Source organism: Paramisgurnus dabryanus, chromosome 8 (genome assembly GCF_030506205.2).
Source record: "Paramisgurnus dabryanus chromosome 8, PD_genome_1.1, whole genome shotgun sequence".
Classification (NCBI taxonomy): Eukaryota; Metazoa; Chordata; class Actinopteri; order Cypriniformes; family Cobitidae; genus Paramisgurnus; species Paramisgurnus dabryanus.
The window spans coordinates 14,666,830-14,689,664 of record NC_133344.1 but is presented as its reverse complement, the minus strand read 5'-3'; the positions used below and the strand labels follow the sequence as shown (position 1 = coordinate 14,689,664).

The 22,835-nt window shown below is 39.7% G+C and overlaps 2 protein-coding genes across 2 annotated transcripts in view; both read right to left on the bottom strand.

Moving 5' to 3' along the window:
• Nucleotides 1-10,961, bottom strand: part of LOC135770804 (integrin alpha-M-like) — a 44,586-nt gene extending 33,625 nt beyond the window's left edge. Inside the window, exons 1-4 of the mRNA XM_065280615.2 lie at nucleotides 10,870-10,961; nucleotides 10,579-10,709; nucleotides 10,324-10,466; nucleotides 10,005-10,155 (exon numbers count right to left, since the gene is read on the bottom strand). Of these exons, the coding sequence (XP_065136687.2) occupies nucleotides 10,005-10,155; nucleotides 10,324-10,466; nucleotides 10,579-10,656 (372 nt within the window). The 5' untranslated portion in view covers nucleotides 10,657-10,709; nucleotides 10,870-10,961. The remainder of the gene's footprint in view (nucleotides 1-10,004; nucleotides 10,156-10,323; nucleotides 10,467-10,578; nucleotides 10,710-10,869) is intronic.
• Nucleotides 1-22,835, bottom strand: part of LOC135770805 (integrin alpha-M-like) — a 164,361-nt gene that overhangs the window by 44,939 nt on the left and 96,587 nt on the right. The gene's annotated exons all lie outside the window — the stretch shown is intronic.

The following is a 22,835-nucleotide window of genomic DNA, read 5'->3' as shown; positions in this document are numbered from 1 at the left end:
TAAATTGCTTATCTGGGCTCTCGTTTTCATTGTTAAACTTCCAAACCAATTGGTAATTCCTTAACGCAAGACAGACTCAATCGTAGCTTTATAAAAAATTTGCATAATATTGCTACTGACTCCATATAATCTTAATCTTCGTAAAAAATTTAAACGCTGGTGAACTCTTGAACAAATACTTGAGACATGGGTTTGCCATTTCAGCTCATTATCAATATGAACTCCCAAATATTTGTAAGAAGCCGTCTGTCTATTCTGTCCATGTATTATGACAGGGCTCCTGTCCCCCAGTGATCTGGGATCTATAATCACCTCTTCAGTTTTTTTAACATTAATCAGGAGGTGATGAGCATCACATCAGTCTACAAGCCCCTCCAAAGCTGCTTTAAACTCATCAGTGCTGGAATCTAGACTAGAAAACTATGTTGGTATCAGTGGTCAGGCGCTAGCCTGGTTTAGGTCATATCTAACCAATCGCTATCACTTTGTTTATCTAAATGAGGAAGAGTCATATCACTCCCTGGTTAAATACGGTGTACCGCAGGGATCAGTTTTAGGTCCTATCCTGTTCTCGTTATACATGTTACCCCTAGGAGACATTATCAGGAAACATAACATAAGTTTTCACTGCTATGCGGATGATACCCAGCTTTACATCTCCTCGCATCCCAGCGAAACACACACGTTTTCTAAGCTAAAAGACTGCATTAGCAATGTTAGTGACTGGATGGCACATAACTTTCTTAAGCTCAACTCCAATAAGAAAGAGATACTTATTATTGAACCAAATCGCTACAAACATAATATGTCAGATTACAAATTGCACATAGATGGCTGTACTGTGGTGCCATCTTCCACGGTTAGGAACTTAGGTGTGATGTTCGACAGCAACTTATCCTTTGATAGTCATATCACCAACGTCTGCCGCACAGCATTCTTCCATCTTAGAAATATCTCAAAAATACGCCATATACTGTCTACATCTGACGCAGAGAAGCTTATTCATGCTTTTATGACCTCTAGAATAGACTATTGTAACTCGCTACTCGGGGGATGCCATTCAAATCAGGTCAACAAGCTTCAGCTAGTTCAAAATGCTTCTGCAAGGGTACTTACTCGATCTAAGAAGTATGACCACATAAGCCCAATTCTGACATCTTTACACTGGCTACCAGTTAAATATCGCATCCAATTTAAAATATCACTAATCACCTACAAAGCTTTAAATGGCTTAGCACCCTCATATCTTAGAGAATTACTGTCAGAATACAATCCATCACACACACTACGGTCGCAAAATTCTGGCCTATTGATTATCCCTAGACTATCAAAAGTGTCTAAAAGTGGAAGATCCTTTTCCTACTTAGCCCCTAAGCTCTGGAATGATTTGCCAACCGATGTCCGAGAATCAGACACAGTCGATCATTTTAAATCTAGACTTAAAACTTTTCTCTTCAACAAAGCATTCGCATAATTTGTCTAGTAAAGGTTCTTAACTCGCAATAGTTATTTTCACGGAACAAAGCACTCACGGTCACAGACCAACCAAATAAATAAATAAAAACCTTTTCTGCATGAACACTTAAAATGAATTGCATTAAATAGTTTGCCACCGTTTGCCACTGAACCTGCATTAACGACGACAGTGGGGCTTCTGGCCTTTGTCAAACGGTTTGGCACGTATGGTTGGGTTGCGATTTTGGTGCTTCCGTGTGTCTTGTGAATAGTATGCCATACAGACCCGTTTGCCACTGAACCTGCATTAACGACGACAGTGGGGCCTCCAGCCTTAGTCAAACGGGTTGGCACGTATGGTCGGGTTGCGATTTTGGCGTTATCACAAGTCTTATGAATAGTATGCCATACAGACCCGTTTGCCACTGAACCTGCATTAACAACGACAGTGGGGCCTCCAGCCTTAGTCAAACGGGTTGGTATGTATGGTCGGGTTGCGTTTTTCGCGCTTTCGTGTTTCTTGTGAATAGTATGCCATACAGACCCGTTTGCCACTGAACCTGCATTAACGACGACAGTGGGGCTTCCAGCCTTAGTCAAACGGGTTAGCACGTATGGTCGGGTTGCGATGTTTTTGGCGTTTTCTCCTGGTCCTGTAAATGGTATACAATATAGACCCGTTTGCCACTGAACCTGAATTAACGACGACAGTGGGGATTTAGGCCTTAGTCAAACGGGCGTCAGGTTTCATTTTCTCTTAAAGATCGGAAGGTGACCCTTATTTACCATATATACCTTCGCATTGGGCCCCCAATTTGCTAAATCCTAAACTGTAGATAATATAATTATGCCGCAATAGTTAGTCTGTCTGGAACTAAGCTGAGTTAAACCACGTCACTGTGTGATACTTCAATACATATGAACGGCCACTACGCTAATACGATTTTGTTTTTCTCTCCCTGTCTCGTCCTCGACCCGAGGACAACGAGACAAAAAGACCCAGTCCCGGTAGATGTGAAAGTCGGCACACCTCTGATCTACTGGCCGTCCTTCAACGTGATGCCCAGCTGATGCCTGACCAACGATCACCGGCAGAACCGCTTAATCTCCGCTAAATCTCCTTATCCGTTCTCCCAAGGGTTTTTCCCTCCTAGGACTTATTTTTCCTCGGATAAAAGCCCGGGTTTTTTTTTCTCCTAGGGGGTTTTTCACCCCGGGGAGGCAGCCTTTTTGGGCTTTACCTAGCTTCCTCTTCTATACGTTGCTTTAGTAATACGTGCACTTATAATATTGAGTCATAGCCGCAGCAAATTTAACTGCTCATGCTATCATGTATTTTGTTGTGCTATCTGTCGTTTTTCTGTGCTTTTCACTGCTTTTATTTATGTAAAGCTGCTTTGAAACAATTGACTTCTGTGAAAAGCGCTATAAAAAAATAAAAAAATAAAAAATAAAATTGAATCTCTTGTTAACAGGTTCACAATGACCGTGTCATCTGAAAATTTTAATATAAATTGGTTTGATTGGTGACGAACACAGTCATTTGTGTATAGAGTAAATAGAAAAGGTGAACTTACACAACCTTGTGGAGCCCCCATACTACTTACTGCAACATCAGATAACACAGAGTTAATTTTTACTTGTTGCATCCTGTTTGTCAAGAAGGAATAATACCAATATATTAGAGAAGAATTAACATTTAAACTTAGTAATTTCTCCAGAAGAATATGTGGTTGAATTGTATTAAAGGGGCCATGTCACAGGACTTTTTTAAGATCTCAAATAAATCTTTGGTGTCCCCAGAGCACATATGTGAAGTTTTAGCTCAAAATACCATATAAATAATTTATTATAGCATGTTAAAATTGCCACTTTGTAGGTGTGTGCAAAAATGTGCCGTTTTGGGTGTGTCCTTTAAAATGCACATGAGCGGATGAAATTCAAACACTGATCACAATGATGGTGGTTTGTTGAAATTGAAACTCAATTGTTCTGTGAATTATTTTCTCTCTGCACTAAATGGCAGTGCTGTGGTTGGATTAAGGGGTGGTTTAATTATAATAAGAGCTCCTTATGACATCATAAGGAGAGCCAAATTTCAACGACCTATTTTTTCATGTGCTTGTAGAGAATGGTGTACCAAAACTAAGTTACTGGGTTGATCTTTTTCATATTTTCTAGGTTGATAGCAGCACAAGGGACCCAATAATAGCACTTAAACATGGAAAAAGTCAGATTTTCATGCCATGGCCCCTTTAAACGCCTAACCAAAATCTATAAAAAGCAACCTTGCATAGGGCAACTGAACTTTCCAGGAGCTTCAAAACAAGGTTCATTAGTGTTGAAATAGCATCATTAGTACCACGGTTACTCTTATAAGCAAACTGATAATGATCTAAAGATGGGTCCACTTGTCTTCTCAGCTCTCCTATAATAACCTTTTCCATTGATTTCATGACATTAGACGTCAAGGCCACTGGCCTATAGTCATTATTGTCCTGAGGAGAAGAATTTTTAGGAATTGGAATTATAACAGATTTTTTTCCAGAGCTCTGGTATTTTATGCAAATCAAGTGAGAGCTGGAAGAGGCTATGCCAGACTGGTGTGAGCTCCTCAGCAAATGTCTTTAAAAGGAAGCATGACATTCCATCTGGTCCCGTTGCTTTGTTAAAATGCAAAGATTTAAAGACCTTCAGGGTTTGAGTCTATTAGTATTCTATCATTACAACTATTATAATTTATTTTACTTAATATTTCACTGCATTCTTTAAAAGTCTCAAATCTCATATAAAACATGTTCATTTCATTTGCCCTTTCCAATTCGTTGCAGGCTACCATTGGTTTTCCTTTTGGAGTCATGTTAGTCATTCCTCGAATTGAGTTCCACAGTCCTTTGGTGTCTGTTTTTAACAGATATTGTTCAGCCTGTTCCTTATATCGCGTTCTTGCTGTTCTCAGTTGCCGGTTAAGGTCTTTTTGTGCTGACCTAAGTCCCAAAATGTCCCCCGACTTGTAGGCTATTTTCTTCATTTTTATACAGCCTTTAATCTCTCAGGTTATATACGGTTTATTGTTCGAATATGTTCTCACAACTTTTTGAGGTATAATTGAATCCACACAAAATGAGATATATGCAGTAATTGATTCAGTTACTATATCTATGTCTGTATCTTGATAAAAATGTCCCAGTCTGTACAAAGAAAACATCCTTTCAGCTCCTCTATACTATCACTGGACCACACTTTTACCACCTTAGATGCTGGTTTGTTGGACTTGAAAACTGAGCGGTAAGTGGGGAGCAGATGGACAGTGTTGTGGTCTGAATTACCTAGGGGGGGTCTGGCTTTGGCCACATATGCATCCTTGATGTTACCGTAGCACTTATCGAGAGTGTTATTTTTCCTTGTGGCACACTTTACATACTGAAAAAACCCTGGTAAGGACCTCTCCAAACCACACTGATTAAAATCACCAAGGATCAATAAGGGTGCATCAGGTTTGTTTTGTAAGTGTCTGTGGACACAGTCAGCAATTTGACTGGATGCTCTATTAATATTCCCACCAGGTGGAATATACACAGCACAAATAAAAATGTTCGTAAATTATCTTGGTAAATAGTATGGCCGTAATGTAATACACAATAATTCTAAATCAAGATTGCATATACTGTCACGTACTCAGAGGCGCACCTTGTCAACAGGCGAGGCAGGCAACTGCTTGGAGCCCCGAGCCACTAGAGGGCCCCCGAGTTTGTTTCTCGGATGGCCAGCTACACCCGGTAGATGAACATAGATACTCAACATGACTGCATATCAGAATTCCGATTGGATGGAATGTTGATTGACATTGGCTTAGCCCAGTCAAAATCCAACCCAGGTGGATAACTTGCCAGTTTCGAAAATGAACGTAGCGAATGGGTGACGTTGTATCGTTCAGTCGTGCTGTCGCAGTTGATCCGTACGGATCAGACCCACGGTTTGGCTTGCATGCGATTGCCAGATTAATACGCAAATTTAAATAGGAAAAGTTTATCATTTGCACGTGTTTCAAAGGCTTGCAAATGCTAAAACTCAAGTGATTTAAAACAATTTAACCGCAAAAAGGCGGTAAAGTGAGCAGCCCTCTGTACCCACATGTGGTTTAATGTGTCCGGTCCAGCTCCAGTCAGGCACGTGCCCAAGTGTAAATCTTTTGTGCCCCGGTGTAAATCTCAAGTTTAAATTTTAGCAGTTAACTAGTGCAATCCTTTACAAAGACAATCGCGGCAAAAACGGATCTATATGCAATGTAGTTACCAATTTACGCTTGTAAAAGCGACGAAGCAGTCGCAATGACGCGTACACGCACATATTCATGTCCGCGCGCGTCTTTGCGTTCATTCGCGCAAAACCACATTCAAAAGACGCGAGTGAGTTAGCTTATGAAAACATGACGAGACTTAAGGAAGTTTCTAAATAACAATGCAAATCTTATTTTGACTCGATCATTATTGGCTTCTGTAGATGGACATCAGAAATGTTTTGTGCAAAGCAGGGAAATGGAAGAAGAAAAGAGAGATGATGAGTTTAAGGGAGGTAAGACAAACTACATCCTCACCCTGTCAGGTCTCAAACATTATCAAACAAATTTTTTGGAAAACCTCTTGTCAAGTCTATAGAATTGCATTGTTGCTGAGAAAATCAACAGATGTATGTGTTATAGTGTTCTGTATTTTCAGATATGAAATTAATATTTAGTTTACTAATATTAAACTCTAGGACACTAACTTACATAACAGTTAGCAGTAACTATGACTGAGATTATTTAGTATAGCAGTCATAAAATGACTGGTTTCTTAAAACATTCTTGTAAAAATAAGTTATTAATCATTGCTATCATTGTATAATGTAGAAAATATTTCTCTGCTGTCATTATTTCCAAACATGTTAATAATGTTAGGTATGATGAAGATTACACTTGTATATAAGTATCTTTCGCAATAACTGTTGCACTGTAGAATAGTGGGTTAAGCAAAGGACATTGTATAGAAGTTTTGCACACTTCTTGCACACAGGGAATTTTCTGCTTGGGGCCCCCATAGACCCTAGAATCGCCTCTGCACGTACTGCGAAATTACGACACCAGCTATCGTTAATATATACACAAACTCCCCTGCCTCTCTTTTTATCGAGTGTTCATCTCGGTCCAAACGTACATGAGAAAAGCCATCAATTTGTATTAGGCTGTCTGGTACGTCATTGGAAAACCAAGTTTCAGTAAAAAAAAACATTGATCCAGACTCACGATACTCATAACAAACTTCAACTTGTGTACAGCTCATCCAGCTTGTTCCGCAGGGAGCGAGGATTGCAAAGTAATACTGGTGGCAGAGGTAGTTTGCTGGCTCTTCGGACACGCTGCCTTACGCCGCCTCTCTTGCCCCGCTTCCTGACACGACAAGGAGCGGGCCTCGGTTGCCGTAGTAGCTCCTTAGGTATTTCTCCCATCGGACTTCCCAACGATAACGTGCCATAACTCCGCAAATCCAAAAGCTCCGTTCTGCTGTATAACCAGTGCTTTAAGTGGGCCGGAACGCCCCGGTACTCAGTACCGCCACTTCTAAAAATAGCTCTTGAGCGTACCACCACCTCTCCGTGCGCCCAGAACGTGCTTTTAGCGTACCGGAATGCTCATTTGCACATCTGTTTAAAAATCAGAGGTTTAATTTAATTCTTTGGCTGCGCTGCGCTTTAATGTACGCTTCCTAATTCGTCCCACCGAGAGCAGAGACTACATTACCCATACACCCTTGCGTTTACAAGTTAAAAGCGCATGCGTCCGTCAGTCAGTGTCAACGTGCTCTGAAGAGGTGTGTGTTTGTGTGTGAAACGCGCAACCATAGCTGCTCGGTTAAAATGAAAATACAATGAACACGTAATATGCCCTCCTTGTTTTAGACTCTGAGTAGTAAAAGAACAAGGTCAGAATCAGAGGACTCGCTGACATCCCACCATGCCAGAATGATAGCTGCAGGTCAGACGCAAGCCTTGTAGGTACGTGATAATCTCCGCTGTCGCGGCTGTCAGTTTGGTTCCCCTCGAAGCAACTTCGGATTTCCTCAGGTGATGTGCAGAAAACATTCTTGAAATTGTAATATACATTTAGTATAATTGCTAAACTACCAGTAAACGAAATTTCAATGAATTTGAACGACGTGCACAGTAGTTTTACCACCCGCAAAATGGAAAACAATGGGACAAAATAAATGACTTTAGAGTTTCAAATGGCCAGTATTTTGTTATTCTTGACCCCATAGACATGGTCTTGGTGTCATTTTAAGGTTTTTTTTTCAAGCTCTTTCTATCTGAACAAGAAGTTTTGGCATTTAACCATGCTGAAAATTTTACTCACATATCTACCTTTTGCACATTTTATTTATGTTCAAAAGCTCTTTCTACAGTAGCTCTTTCTAATGGTATTTTTTCAAAATCATTTTGCACATTTTATTTATGTTCAGTAGCTATTTCTAGCTCAAGCAAATCCACAAATTTATAAAACATAGCTGCCAACTCTCACGCATTCGCCGTGAGACTCACGCAATTGACCCCATTCTACGCTCTCACACCACACATCCATTTTCTCACGCAGGCTCGTGCCCACCATTGAGATTCCCATTGAGTTTAATAAAAGTCATTAAATAATTGCCTAATATACCTAACTGTAAATACTGTAAAACGCCTACCTCTATCTGGCGTGCCTCAATCAGCATAAAGCGCTCGTCAAAATCAAAATGATGCGAAGGCCAATCAAATCAAAGAAGGTGGAGTTATTGTTTACAGATGCCGGAGCGTCAGCTACAAACTACAGAGCGAGTGCGCGGCTGCGCGATGGTGAAAGAGCAACGCACGATGTAAGTAGCTATAAACCAGTGCTCGCAGTACTGACACTTTTATATTTTAGCGTACCTTCACTGTCTTTTGCGTCCCATCCCCTTCTCATGTTGCTGGTACTTTGCTGCAAAGAGTCAAAGAGCATTTCACTTTATGTGGCGCTGCGCAGGAAGTTCGACAGCGAGGACATCAGAGTACCGCGAGAGCAAGTCGAAATGTTACAAAAGGGTCCGCCTTTACCTTTGCTCTCGCGTTACTCTGATGTCATACGACGATCAGTCAGCTCCGCACCAGTCGAACACACAAAGCGTCAAGGTCTGGATGAAAAGCAGAGACTTGCCCGGATTCCACGCACGCAGATACCCTCAGAAAACAGCAATTTTAATCAACCCTCACCCGCGTGTGCATGTTTGTAAGCAGTACAAGCCTGCGTGATGTTTGCGGTGACAGGTTTTAATAAAAGAGAAAAAAGTCAATTGATATTTGACATCTATAAACAATAATATATACGAAATATAATTATATGGTCTTGACATGCACATTATCTGTTGCTGTAGTTTAATATAAAGTACTCATTTGGTTTATTTGATTGTGACAGTCCCTTTATCACCAATCACAAATCATCACTTTACGCTTCTCTTTCTCAGTGGATAAACTGAATCAAAGCTGCAGTTATCTGCAGTTATACATTTTACAGAGACCAGTATTCATTAGATTTTAAGAACTTTTTTGGCACTTTTATCAGAAGGAAAGCATAATAGAAATGTATAAAATAATAATAAAGACTCTAATCTCAGGCATTTAAACTCAGTAAAAGCTTTTATTTCAATTTAATTTCTAAAATATGATTCGATTTTTTACGCATTCTTTTCCAACTATTTAACACAGAAATAGCTAAAATCCACAATATTATCAATTGGCAAATGGTTAGGACTTATATAAAAAAATATTCCCACCCCCCAAAAAAATCTCACTCCAAGCTGAACTCAGAAGTTGGCAGCCCTGATAAAATGATTTATTATTTTTTACAAGGTCGTCTGTTGACTGCTGAATATAAAACCCCTTCAATATAGGAGTCGAGTCAGCAAAAAAATAAAAAAAATAAAAAAATAGAGTACCGGCACCTCTTTTGGGCCACTTAAAGCACTGCGTATAACAGTGGTCTGAAGTCTGCCAACTCATGTGTAGCTCCTTGTGCGGCACAGCTAGTCATGATTAGCCATGTCACCGCCACCACTTCTATATATCTCCTCCTTAATAGTGATCCGCTCCCAGTAATACTCGCGCCAAACAAACTTAATACATAGTACGCGAACAAATAATTTGATTTACAGAAAAACAAACACAGCAAAAACACGCAGATAATGTGCAGCAAGAACTCTCCTCCATGTCGCCTGCAGGGCAGCGTCATCAGGGCAGCGCCATCTTGGACACACGACATTAGGAAGTTTTCCCTGAGCAACACAACTCGCTGACAGCAGTTTGCATCTATACTTTGAAACATAGCTTTGTATTGTATGGTGTTTTGTTAGCTCTATCGCAAGATGTGTAATCAGTGCTTTCTTGTTTGGATTAAAGGGATTAACTCGCACTGATGGGTCATGTACATTAAGACCAGGATTGTGTATAATGAGAACAAATCTATTTAAGCTTGACTTGTGCAATATAAAGAAACTCACCCCAATTATGTACCGGAGGATATTTTGCTCTTCACATGACTTGATGACATTATCATAATCAACATCACTTGGGTCTCCATCAGTTATTATCACCAGTGCTTTTGTAGCATTGGGGTTCACTCCAGACGACATGTTATTCAACAGTTTGTCTCTGGCGGTGAATCAAAACATCACAATTATTCATATTTGAAAACATGTAGCTCTCTGTACATTTTAATTCATACTGTCATTGACATTCGTATGAATGCCTTTTTATTTTTATAACATCAGCTTGCCATCACAGTTGTGAAAATATACTACGATAAAAGCGTTCACTCACAATGTGTATTGTATTGCACCGTGCGTGTTTGTGATTTCATTCATGTGCATCTCTTTCATGAGTTTCTCTTTAGCGAGGTTGTTCTGATAGTCATTGAAGTCGAACACAGTTCGGAAAGATTTGGAAAATTGGACAGCGGCAAACTATGGCATACAGAAAGACACAACCCAACCCAAACTTTAATAATCTTATTACAAAATAAATAAATAAAACTGACCCAAAAAGAACATTTTCACATACTGTAGATACTTTTACCTTTATGGAGGAGTTTGATAGTTTTGTCATAATATTTACGATGAAATCTTTGTTTAAATTAAATTGATCTGTTGTCATACTTTCAGATCCATCAAACAGAAACACCAGATTGACTTCTTGCTTTGTGCATTCTGTAGAAAGATGCAAAATTCAGACAATCATATCTTACACTTTACAACTTTTGTATAAAAAAAAACTAAAACAAAACTTGAAGAAATGACAAAACTGAATAAATAAAAATAAATCAATAGTTCATAAGGGCTTACAGGATGGATCATTAATGGATCAAACCTTGAAAACCTGTGGTGAAGTTGGAGTCCGGCTGTAACCTGCTGTTGTACTGGTAGCAGATACCATTAAGATACGAGTTTCCATCACATTCATGTACATCAAAAAAAAAAAAAACATTTCTAATCGATCATTCTTTTAATACAATAATTTTGGGATAATTAATATTTAGTCGGAAAAAATAAAATAAAAAATATTTCACAAAAATTCAAAGACTAAAAAAATCAGCTCATTCTTGATTTGCTTACAGTTTTTTGTTTGTTTGTTTCTAACAAGCACTGTTCAATACCGAAAGCACATTTTTAAAACTCTTCACATAGTCAGCGAAACCAAACTGTGAACCATTTTTTATTGCTTTCAGACAAAATGCATTCAGTGACCACACTTTTTAAAATTCAGGAACTCTTTTCCCATTTGTACTCCAAAACAGGCTCGGACTGGTAATCTGTACAACCGGGCAAATGCCCGGTGGGCCGGTCTACATGTGGGCCAGTGGCCTCAAACATTTTGGCATAAAAAAATCTTGAAGTTATTTATTTTCGGCACGTCATTTATAAATGCAGTTGCATTTGGTTTGGGGGGCGGGGTGACAGGTAAATATTTTCGGGCTCTTCATGACAGGTTCAGTGTGTGTTACGATCGCGCCCCCCTGCCCCACCCCTCAAGTGGATTTGTCCAAGCAGCTGCTGGGTTTATGGGGAAATATACAGTGATGATAGCGCAGCATTTAGCCTTGCACTTAATAAAAATCATTATGGACAACAGAGGCTCCAAAAATAAGAAAGGGGGAGCGGAGAGGATCCGCAAGAAAAAGTCTCCCAGGTATATTAACAACGGCCCAAGTATATCTGGCATAACTTTTTTTGTTATGACGTGCACCTCTGTGATTGGCCCACCAGAACCCCTCCCGTCAGGTAAAAAAAAAACTGCGTCATAGGTATTTCTGTTTGCGATGGTGAAAACAAAGAATGGCCAAGTTGAGGAATGATTTAACTCAAACTGCAACAAACGTCGCTGTTTATTTACTTCCATCATTGCTGGTCTTCTCAAATCATACACAAGTTGCTGTTTCTTCTTCGTTTGTGGGTTAACTTGCCAAGCTTCTTTTTTTCTTTGACGGTCGCCTTGCTACTGTGGTTACATGTGTGGTTACTGCCTACCAGCGGTCTGCGAGCGTGTTTGCACGTTGTGCATGTTTAATGAAAACAAGACGCTATAATTTAAATAATTTGCAAACATGCAGATTTATGCAGGTTTTTAAAAATACTTACTGATTTTTTTATTCACTGATATGTACTCGAACAACATGCAGGCCGTTTCTTAATCTGAAGGCTGCTGCCTTCAGAGGTCACATTTGTAGGCTGCATGCGACATAAAGACGTATGCTATTTCAGAATATTAACAATTATAAAGTTGACTATTATTCTTAGTTAACGGTTAATTATGCTCAAAACTTGCAAATGAAATGCTTATTTAACTTAAATAAACCAAGCTAGATGACGTGCAGCACGCATAATATGCAACCTTTTTTTTTTTTATTTAAATCAGATTTATTTTTTGTGCTTCTCATAACACATTTTAAATGAAAACAGCTTTAAAAAGTCCTACATGTTTCATGTTATAATCAGCAAGTTTGTCAGTCAGGGTTTCAAAGTAATGAACATATGGAAAAATATACAGCTGTAAGATAATACACTATGTGGTTAGTTAACAAATAACTAACAGCAACATTGAATGGTTTTTAAAAATGCACTGACAAGACGGCCTGTCACAAAGGTTTGCTTAGGGCCCCCCAGGATCTAGGACCGGCACTGTGTACGCAGTTTGAAAAGAAAAAAATACATCAAAATGTAGTGTTGTTGCATGTAGTGTAAAACCAAACATGTGTGCTTGCATGTGGGGATGGTTGGGTGTATCAAGGCTCCATCATTCCTCCGGGCTGGGTCCAGGCACAATACTTCATCCACTTTACATGCCATATTCTCTCTTGCCAGACACTGTGAAAAGAACCTTCTTGTATGGCGTATCCAACTTTTCAGCGCCATGTGGAGAAAAACTCCACAATAGGATTTAGAAATGGTGAATATTGAGGCAGGTAGACAGCAGAAAAATGGGGATGAATAGCAAACCAGTTTTGGACCTAATGGGCATGATGAAACCTGACATTATTCCAGATGAATTCAATTCAATTTTCAATTCAATTTTATTTATATAGCGCTTTTCACAATTGGTGATTGTTTCAAAGCAGCTTTACATTAATAGAAGCAGTGGAAAGCACAGAAAATCGACAGATAACCCAACATAATACACAATAGCACAAGCAGCTAAATTTGCTGCGACTATGAATCAACATGATAAGCGTGCGTATTACTAATGTAACATAAAGAAGAGGATGCTAAAGGGCGATTTATAGTCGTGCGTAGGTCCTACGGCGTAGCTACGGCGTAGGCTATCCGTAGCCTGTGCGTAGCTCTGCGTAGCCTGACGCGCACCTCACAACATTTCTAACAGCGCGTCGGCTCTATGCGGACCGTAAGCTCTGTGATTGGTCCACCAGAACCCCTCCCGTCAGGTAAAAAAACTGCGTCATAGGTATTTCCGTTTGAGACGGTGAAAACAAAGATGAGCCAAGTTGAGGAGTGATTTAACTCAAACTGCAACATAAGTCGCTGTTTATTTACTTCCATCATTGCTGGTCTTCTCAAATTATACACAACAAGTTGCTATTTCTTCTTCGTTTGTGGGTTAAATTGCTTAGCTTCTTCTTCTGTGACGACTTCTGCTGCTACTGTGGTTACACGCGTGATTACTGCCAACCAGCGGTTTCGCGTGTGTTTGCACGTCGACACGGACGGCGACGCACAAGTATAAATGAAAACCGACGAGGAACCTACGCCGTCGCTGCTACGCCGTAGGACCTACGCACGACTATAAATCGCCCTTTAGTTAAGCCCAAGAAGGCTGCCTCCCCGGCTTAGGTGTGCCGACTTTCATATTTACCAGAACTGGGACTGTTTGTCTCATTGTCCTTGGGGTCGAGGACGAGACATGAAGAAAGAAAACAAAATCCTATTAGCGTAGGGGCCATTCACATGTGTACACATACATATACACACACACATATATATAGATGCAATGTCACCCCCTGTGATAGACTCTGCACAGTTTGGTTTAGGGAGAATGAGGGAAATGCACGGGCCTGCGCATGTTTTTGGAGATCGACGCACTGACTCCCTTAGAAGGACTAAAGTCCCGCCCCCGACCAGTGGCCTTAACGCCACAAATCTATACCCACCGAGCTTCATTGAAATCCGGTCGAGCAAGGGAGTAAAGGGGAGACGGGGACGAGACTGCGCCAGCCATCTCCCTGATGCCTGTCTGGGCTTCACAGTACTCCCCTACTCGACTCAGAAACCTCAGGAGGAGGGTAGAGCAAGTGATAACATTATGCCATACATACCTTTCAATCACTCCTCTGCGCTTGGCAATTAATAGCCCGATTCGGGGTTTAATTAGTCTAGTTTTGGAGTTTGGGCCTTGTATTGTGGTTTGTATGTGCACAAAGTAGTGTTCTATTCTTTTTTCTTATATGTAGCCTTTTCTATTTTATATGTGACATTTGTTTTTGAAAGTTTATGGCCGACTCATGGTTTGCTGCACATATGTAAACGAGTAAGGAGAGATTAAACATTTCTTAAGAATATTAATAACATTTTCCATCTTTTGAAGTATTGATGAAAATGAGGATTTAGTTTTATTTATTTATTAGGTTGTACAAACTAGCCATTGTGAGATGAGTACCATTACTAAAACAAATTATGTGAATGCCTTGTTAAAGAGAAAGTCTAGATTTAAAGGTATCTACTGTGTCTGATTCTCGGACAACGGTTGGTAAATCATTCCAGAGCTTAGGGGCTAAGTAGGAAAAGGATCTTCCACCTTTAGACACTTTTTATATTTTAGGGATAATTAAGATACCAGAATTTTGAGACCGCAGTGCACGTGATGGATTGTATTCTGATAGTAATTCTCTAAGATATGAGGGTGCTAGGCCATTTAAGGCTTTGTAGGTGATAAGTGATATTTTAAATTGTATGCGATAATTAACTGGTAGCCAGTGTAAAGATGTCAGAATTGGACTTATCTGGTCATACTTCTTAGATCGAGTAAGCACTCTTGCAGAAGCGTTTTGAACTAGCTGAAGCTTGATTACCTGATTTGCATTGCATCCTCCGAGTAACGAGTTACAATAGTCTATTCTAGAGGTCATAAAAGCGTGGATAAGCTTCTCTGCATCTGATGCAGACAGCATATGGCGTATTTTTTAGATATTTCTAAGATGGAAGAATGCTGTGCGGCAGACATTGGAGATATGACTATCGAAGGATAAATTGCTGTCGAACATCACGCCTAAGTTCTTAACCGTGGAAGATGGCACCATCGTGCAGCCATCTATGGGCAACTTGTAATCTGACATATTGGGCCCTATTTTAATGATCTGAAACGCAAGTGCGAAGCGCAACGCGCAAGTGAGTTTGTGGGCGGATCTTGGGCGCTGTTGCTATTTTCCCGGCGTGAGAAATAACTCTTGCGCCAGGCGCAAATCAATAAGGGGTTGGTCTGAAGTAGGTTCATTATTCATAGGTGTGGTTTGGGCGTAACGTCAAATAAACCAATCAGAACGCTATCCAACATTCCCTTTAAACGCAAGGGCGCAAGTTCCATGGCGGGTTGCTATTATTATGACGGATTTACCAGGCGCACGCCAGGAGCGGTTCACAGCTGAGGAGACCGACGTTCTTGTAAGAGCAGTCAAAGACAGATAAATTGTTTTCTATGGGGATAGGAGAAACCCGCCCAAATCAGCGTAGGTTAAACAGGCGTGAGAGGAAATAGCCACAGTCTCATCAGCTGGCATATCGTTGCGCCAGCTATAATGATGTCAGGAGACGGGGGAATCCCAAGCTTGCCAGCATAAATCGGGCACGCCGTGTAACGGGAGGTGGATCTGCCTCAGGACCTGACGCCAGCAGAGGACATCGCTGCGTCCACCCTCACCGCTGAAAGGGTTTGGGGGCTTTGAAATCGGACCCAAGAAACGCAAGCAAGGTCCAACCCCAAAGTACTCTTACAAATCAAGTTCACATACATTAAGGTTTCTTGTGAAAACATTTTAATTATTATTTACATAAAATAAACGTAATACAGCCACACAACATACTTATTATTATTAACTTATGAAAATATTTTAATCGTTATTTGCATGATAATTTTTTAATGCAGCCACACAATAAATAAAAACTATCACCACAATGCTCACCACTATGATTCCCCTTATCTCGACTATTAATATTTTTTTGTTAACAATTTATGATTTGCAAAAATAACTGTTGCATCTGTGTAGATTAGATGCAAAGTGTATGCGCGTTGTGCACGCTATACATTATGGTCAAGCATGCGCCCTTAAAATAGCATAATGAACCACGCGCAACGCACCACTGACTTTAAACTTTTTTTTCTGGTCAGTGGCGCAATTGTTTTTTGAAACTGCAAAATAGCATCAGGGATGGTTTGCGCCGGAACACGCCTCTTTTTTTGCGCAAGTTCATTCCCTAGTTTGCCGACGTGCGTTTGTGGAGGGAAAAACCAGCTGTGCGCCGGTGCAAAATACAAATGATACATGCGTCACTGACAAAGTAAATTGCGCTGGGTGCAAGATAGGGCCCACTATGTTTGTAGCGATTCGGTTCGATAATAAGTATCTCTATCTTATTGGAGTTTAGCATGAGAAAGTTATGTGCCATCCAGTCACTAACATCGCTAATGCAGTCTGTTAGCTTAGAAAACATGTGTGTTTCGCTGGGATGTGATGAGATGTAAAGCTGGGTATCATCCGCATAGCAGTGAAAACTTATGTTATGTTTCCTAATAATGTCTCCTAGAGGTAACATATATAACGAGAACAGGATAGGACCTAAAACGATCGGATGTTACCGTTTTTTTCAATCGCTAACAAGCGCTTACCCCTACTTCAGATACTTTTTCTAAACACTTAACACAGACTTCCACCTACAAAACACATCTGGCCAAATGGATAATTTTCTTCTCAAAAACACATTTTGTTAAATAAATACTAACTCTTCATTTCAAAATAGAACACATCTTTCTCTGCACACACTAACTTTACCAAAACACTGGAAATCTGACTCAAAATGAAATTATTATTTCAAAGAATAACACTTCTTTTCACTTTCGAATGGGAGCAATGGCATCCAATGTGCTAGAGCAAACATTGTTCAGGTTTTCTATTATAATATCCAGATCTTCACGGTTATCTGCTACATGTTTTATTTGAGACAGGTCTGGAAGAGTAATAAAGAGTAATAAAGCTGTCTTTAGTGGTGGAAATTATTATTCTGGCTAATCTGTAGCATGTTGTAGACTGAGTGATCCTATTTAGAAGTACAGTGTATGACACAAGGCAATGGTCTGAAACGGCATCGCTCTGAGGGGATATTTCGACAGAATTAAGTCTAATGTGTGCTTACGAGTATGCGTGGGCCCTGACACGTTTTGTTTAATACCGAGAGAATTTAGAACATCCATAAACGCACGTCCTAATGCGTCTTTTGGGTTATCCACATGGATATTAAATTCACCAACGATAAGAGCTTTATCTACAGTGACTACAAGCTCAGACAGGAAATCTGGTATTTCTTTAAGGAAATCTGCATAGTGGCCCGGAGGTCTATAGATTGTAGCTAAGGCAAAAGAAAGCTGTTTGTTGTTACGATCAGTTATTTCCATATTTAACAACATTAGTACAAATGATTTAAATTTTAGTTCAGCTTTTTGGTTTACTTTAAAAGTTTTGTTGTATATTGTAGCTACACCACCCCCTCTCCCCTTTAATCGAGGTTCGTGTTTATAATAATAGTCTTGTGGGGTGGATTCGTTTAAGCTAATGTAGTCGTCTGCTTTAAGCCAGGTTTCTGTTAAACAGAGTGCATCTAAGTTTTGGTCTGTAATTATTTAATTGACAATAGGTTTTTTATTGGTAAGCGATCTAATGTTAAGAAGGCAGAATTTTAACATTCAAGGTTCATCTGTTAATGTATTGTTTTCTAATTTTATGTTAATCAGATTTGTACCAGATGTGGCAAGCGGTGCTCTGTATTTGTTTGTTCGGGGAACAGATACAGTTGAAATGTGTTGATATTCTGGTAAGATCGACTCGAAGTGCTGGGATATAAGTGATCTTGACATATCATGGCAGCTAACAGATGGATGGTTAAGCCGATCCGTCTGTTTCCTGACCTGGACCCTGGATAGTCAGACTATATCAGAATTAAGACTATTGATCAGATTTCTAGTGAGTATAGCACTTCCTTCCGATGACGGATGAAGGCCATCTCGGGTTAGGAGGAATGGTCTCCCCCAGAAATGCTTCCAATTGTCTATAAACCCTACATTATGCTGAGGGCACCACTTTGACATCCAGCCATTGAGAGACACTAATCTACTGTGTGTTTCATCTCTGACATTGTTTTTGCAATTTCACACATCTCCTTAAAGAGCACCAATTATGCTAATAAATTAGCACGTTAGCACGTTATTGTAATATCCCATAGTACATACATGTTATTAAAACTTGAACTAATGCACTGTGAGTCTTATAAATTGCTTACATACCTCACCGATTTCTGCATGTCTGGAAAACGCTCGGATTTAGTTCCTGTCTCCGCCTCCCAAAATGTTTAGTGTATTCGGATTGGTCAGATGACTACTCAACTGTTATTGGTCAACTGGGTTCGGCGTGTGTTTGAAAGGTTACGCCCCTGACTACGCGTGGGTTTTCCGGTTCTGACTGAGAGTCACAGGCAACGTAAACAAGCGCTATATTTCTCTAGAAACGATGGTGTCTGTACTGCCTTACCACTTCAAGCTCGATCCAGAGAGTTCAGACGGCCGTTACGATATAAACGATCTCCGTCAATGAACGCGATTGGATTTAACTTTTTTAGGTGTCCTTAGCTCTGCCAGAATGCTAAACGAAGACGAAAATGTGTTGCAAAGACATCCAAAAGGTAATTATAACGTACTACATTACTTTGCAAACTATATGGAAACACCAAATGTAGCACATAGAAAGTATTTTTTGAAATGATTATAAAACTATTTCACTTATTAACATTATTTTACCATAGTAAACTTTATTATAAAAGACTGCTTACATACTATATTACTGTGCAAACTATATGGAAACACCAAATGTAGCACATAGAAAGTATTTGTTGAAATGATTATAAAACTATTTCATTTGTTAACATTATTTTACTATAGTAAACTTTATTATAAAAGACTGCTTACATACTATATCACTGTGCAAACTATATGGAAACACCAAATGTAGCACAAAGAAAGTATTAATTGAAATAAATGTTCTACATTATTTCACTATGGTAAACTTTTTTATGAAAGACTGCTTACTTATAAGTGCTATGTTTTTACTTATTAGGTTTTAAGGAGAATGCAACATGTTCCAGGGCCTCTTACCTAAGTGATTCATCATCCAGGTTTTGCACAAATTGTCTAAATCCCTACACACAGAACATTTATTGTACCGACTATAAGCCTTTGAGGTGCAGGACTAGAGTAAGTTTTATTACATTTTTAAACCAATAACACTAAAGTATCATTATAGTAACAAAGTACCCAAAAGAACAAAAGATGTAACTTTAAAGAAAATATAATAGTCAGTCAAAAGTTTTTTTTATTTATTACAAATATATATTTAAATGTTAAACAATATACAAATAAACATACTTTAGTAACCATATTGTGCTCTTCTTTCAAAAATTGTTCAATTCACTTCTTACAGCTATCTATTCAGATAAATGGCATATCAAAGCTTTGTCAGCTGGTGCTATTTTAGACGACACTATAAGGTTATCATCCTGTCGTGTGTTGTTCTCCAGATATGCTTGGAGCTTCCTGATCAGATCGGTCACAATTTTGGCTTTCGACGACCCCTGCACTGAAGATGGCATGCAATCACGTCCTCCTTTGAAGGTCTCTCAAACTGTGATGCCAGGTCCATTGGTATCGGGGTTTCCTTCAGCTTATCTTCAAATACCTCATCAAACACAAGCCTGATCACATCATCCACATAACTGTAGAAATATTGCGGTCAATAAATCTTTTGTTTTGATCATTTATTTCCCTGCTTCATACATTAAGTTTTTAATTATGAATGTATTTGAAATAAAACATTACTGCTTACGGTATGTCACTTGTGTGTTTTGGGAACATAGCCTTGTACTTTCCCTCTCCTGCTTTTGTTATGGCTTGGTGACATTGTAATGGATGGCTGCAAGGTACAAAATACCTGTAAAATATAAACAAGCAATTAATTTATTGTAAAAGTAAATACTACTTTATTTAACACAGTTACTAAAATACTTAAATACCTGCACAGCATTCCAATTAAAGGCGGAGTCCATGATGTTTGAAAGCCAGTGTTGATATTTGAAATCGCCTAAACAAACACGCCCCTACCCCAATAGAATCTGGACCTTCTGTTGATAGACCCCCCCCACACATACGCAACCCGGCATTTGATTTGATTTGATTGGCTATAAGTGTGTTTTGGTAGTCGGCCCGTCTCCTTTTCCAAACCGTTTTTCAAACATCGTGGACTCCGCCTTTAATGAGAAAATCACAATTTTTTGCTGCAAATCTGAAATCTCAGGCTACGGACGGCAAAGGCATCCACTGATGATGGTGATGGAAACATTGTGAAACGATGCTACTGCCTGGGTTCCTATTATTATGCAGAGAAAAAAAACTTTGTCATCATCAGTTATACATCTAAGACTGGTAGTGGTTTCACTAGCTTAATACATCATATGTGTTACACACCTTTGCTCCTCATATGCCAGTCTGACTCCTTGTACTGTGTGTAATGATGTTGCATGTTTGCATACAGTGTAGAAGGATGTGTCCAGCTGCGAATCTAGGATATAGACAAATAAAACAAACATGTATTCAGTCAAAAATACATATTATAACAATAGAGTACAATGACTATAAATCGTTAGACTATTCATTAAAACGTAAATGTATTACATATTACATGGCCCAACATTAGCAACACACATTACGTGTTTACTTCGTTTCAAAATCTAAGAAAGCTTCAAGTAAATACAACAGTAAAATACATATAACTTTAAACAAATCATCTGTACTTAGAGTTTCTTGAGTTTGATCATGAGAACAAATTTTACCGGTAACAGTTTAGCTGGTATTTGTATTTAGCTTAGCAACTTAGCAAGTTTGTAAACATGTCTAAACCAACATCGATAAAAAAAAAACGATAGTCTGCATAATTCAACATACACGTGTGTAAATATGGTACGTTGTTTATGAAATACAGTATTACAACACAAAACAATTAGCTTGCAAGCTTAGCTCTACACGCACATTATGTTAATCTCCGGTTACCGGTTACGTAACGTACAGTAAAAGCCAAATAATAAACGTGAATACTTACAGCCTGTGATCCAGAAGTGCACAGTAATCCAACTTTCAAGAGGAGAGGTCGCGCAAATCCAGCTTCGGTTTATGAGAAGCAGTTATTGTGAAAACTCCGTGAACAACTTCTGACTGGATTTTTCCGGAACCGTATTAAACATGATGTCCTCTGTGGAAGTCCATGAAGTGCTATTTTGCCCTCGCATCTAAAGAGACAGCGTCTACTCGAGAGATTTAATCGCTTAAACAATGAAACAAGAGTTTGCAAACAGAGTCAAAGCAGGGACTCACAACCTCCGCCATTTTAGCTCTCTTCTGACTCGGCGCTCCCCACCCCCGTCTTTGAGGGCGTACCCAAGCAAAGCAGAGAGGGCTGAACTATGATAATGTTGGTCTTATCTACGTCACTAATCCCAGGAAGTAAACTGTTGCCTACAATCCGAGTGTTTTTTGTAGTCCTCGAACGTTAGAGACGATAACTCGCGTCATCGTTTTCTTTGAGGTATGTACTTTTTGAATATCATTAGCATGTACTAATGCACACTTACACACAAAAGGATGTTTAAAAACGTATATCCCATAATAGGTGCTCTTTAATAGTATCTTTGGTGATTTCCGACTGGCAGAGCCTGGTGTCATTCGTGCCAGCGTGAATAACAATCTTAGAAAATTTCCGCTTAGCATTAGCCAGCACTTTAAGTTTGGATCTAATGTCAGACGTTCTGGCTCCCGGTATACAGTCGACTATGGTGTTTGGTGCCTCAATGTTAGTGTTTCTGAGTATAGAATCTCCAATGACAAGGACACTTTAAACAGGCGTTTCAGCTGGTGTACTGCTTAGGGGATCGAATCTGTTAGAAATTGCCGTATGGGTCTTAGATGGACGCCGTATATGACTATGCCGCCTGACATTCACCCAGTTTGACCGCCGACTTGACTCTGATGTCGGAACCGAGCCATGTGTATTTTGATAAATACTATGCGCGCTCGATACAGTATTTGTAATATTTACATTGGCATCTGATGTCGGAACCGAGCCATTAGTCTTTGGCTTAACACTATGCGCGCTCGATACAGTATTTTTAACAGTAACATTAGCGGTTTTGCTATCCTCAACTAGCGTTCAGATGCGCGATTCTAGTTCAGCAACCTTCTCAGTCAACCTTACTACTTCAATACACTAAGTGCATGTAAACCCCTCTATGCTAACGGCAGAAGCTAAACTATACATGTGGCAAGTAGTACATGTTACAATAACAAGCGGAGTCTTACCGCTTTCATGCTGGGGGATGGCGTCTTCGTTTGCCCGAACGCGGTCTGCGGAGCTGCATCGCGTGGGGTGCTCGCTTGTTGCACGCCTCGGTCGCCTGCGAACGTCTGGGGCCAGAGTGATGTGAGGCACGCAGAATCTGCGGAGGCCGGGCAGCGGCTCTTCC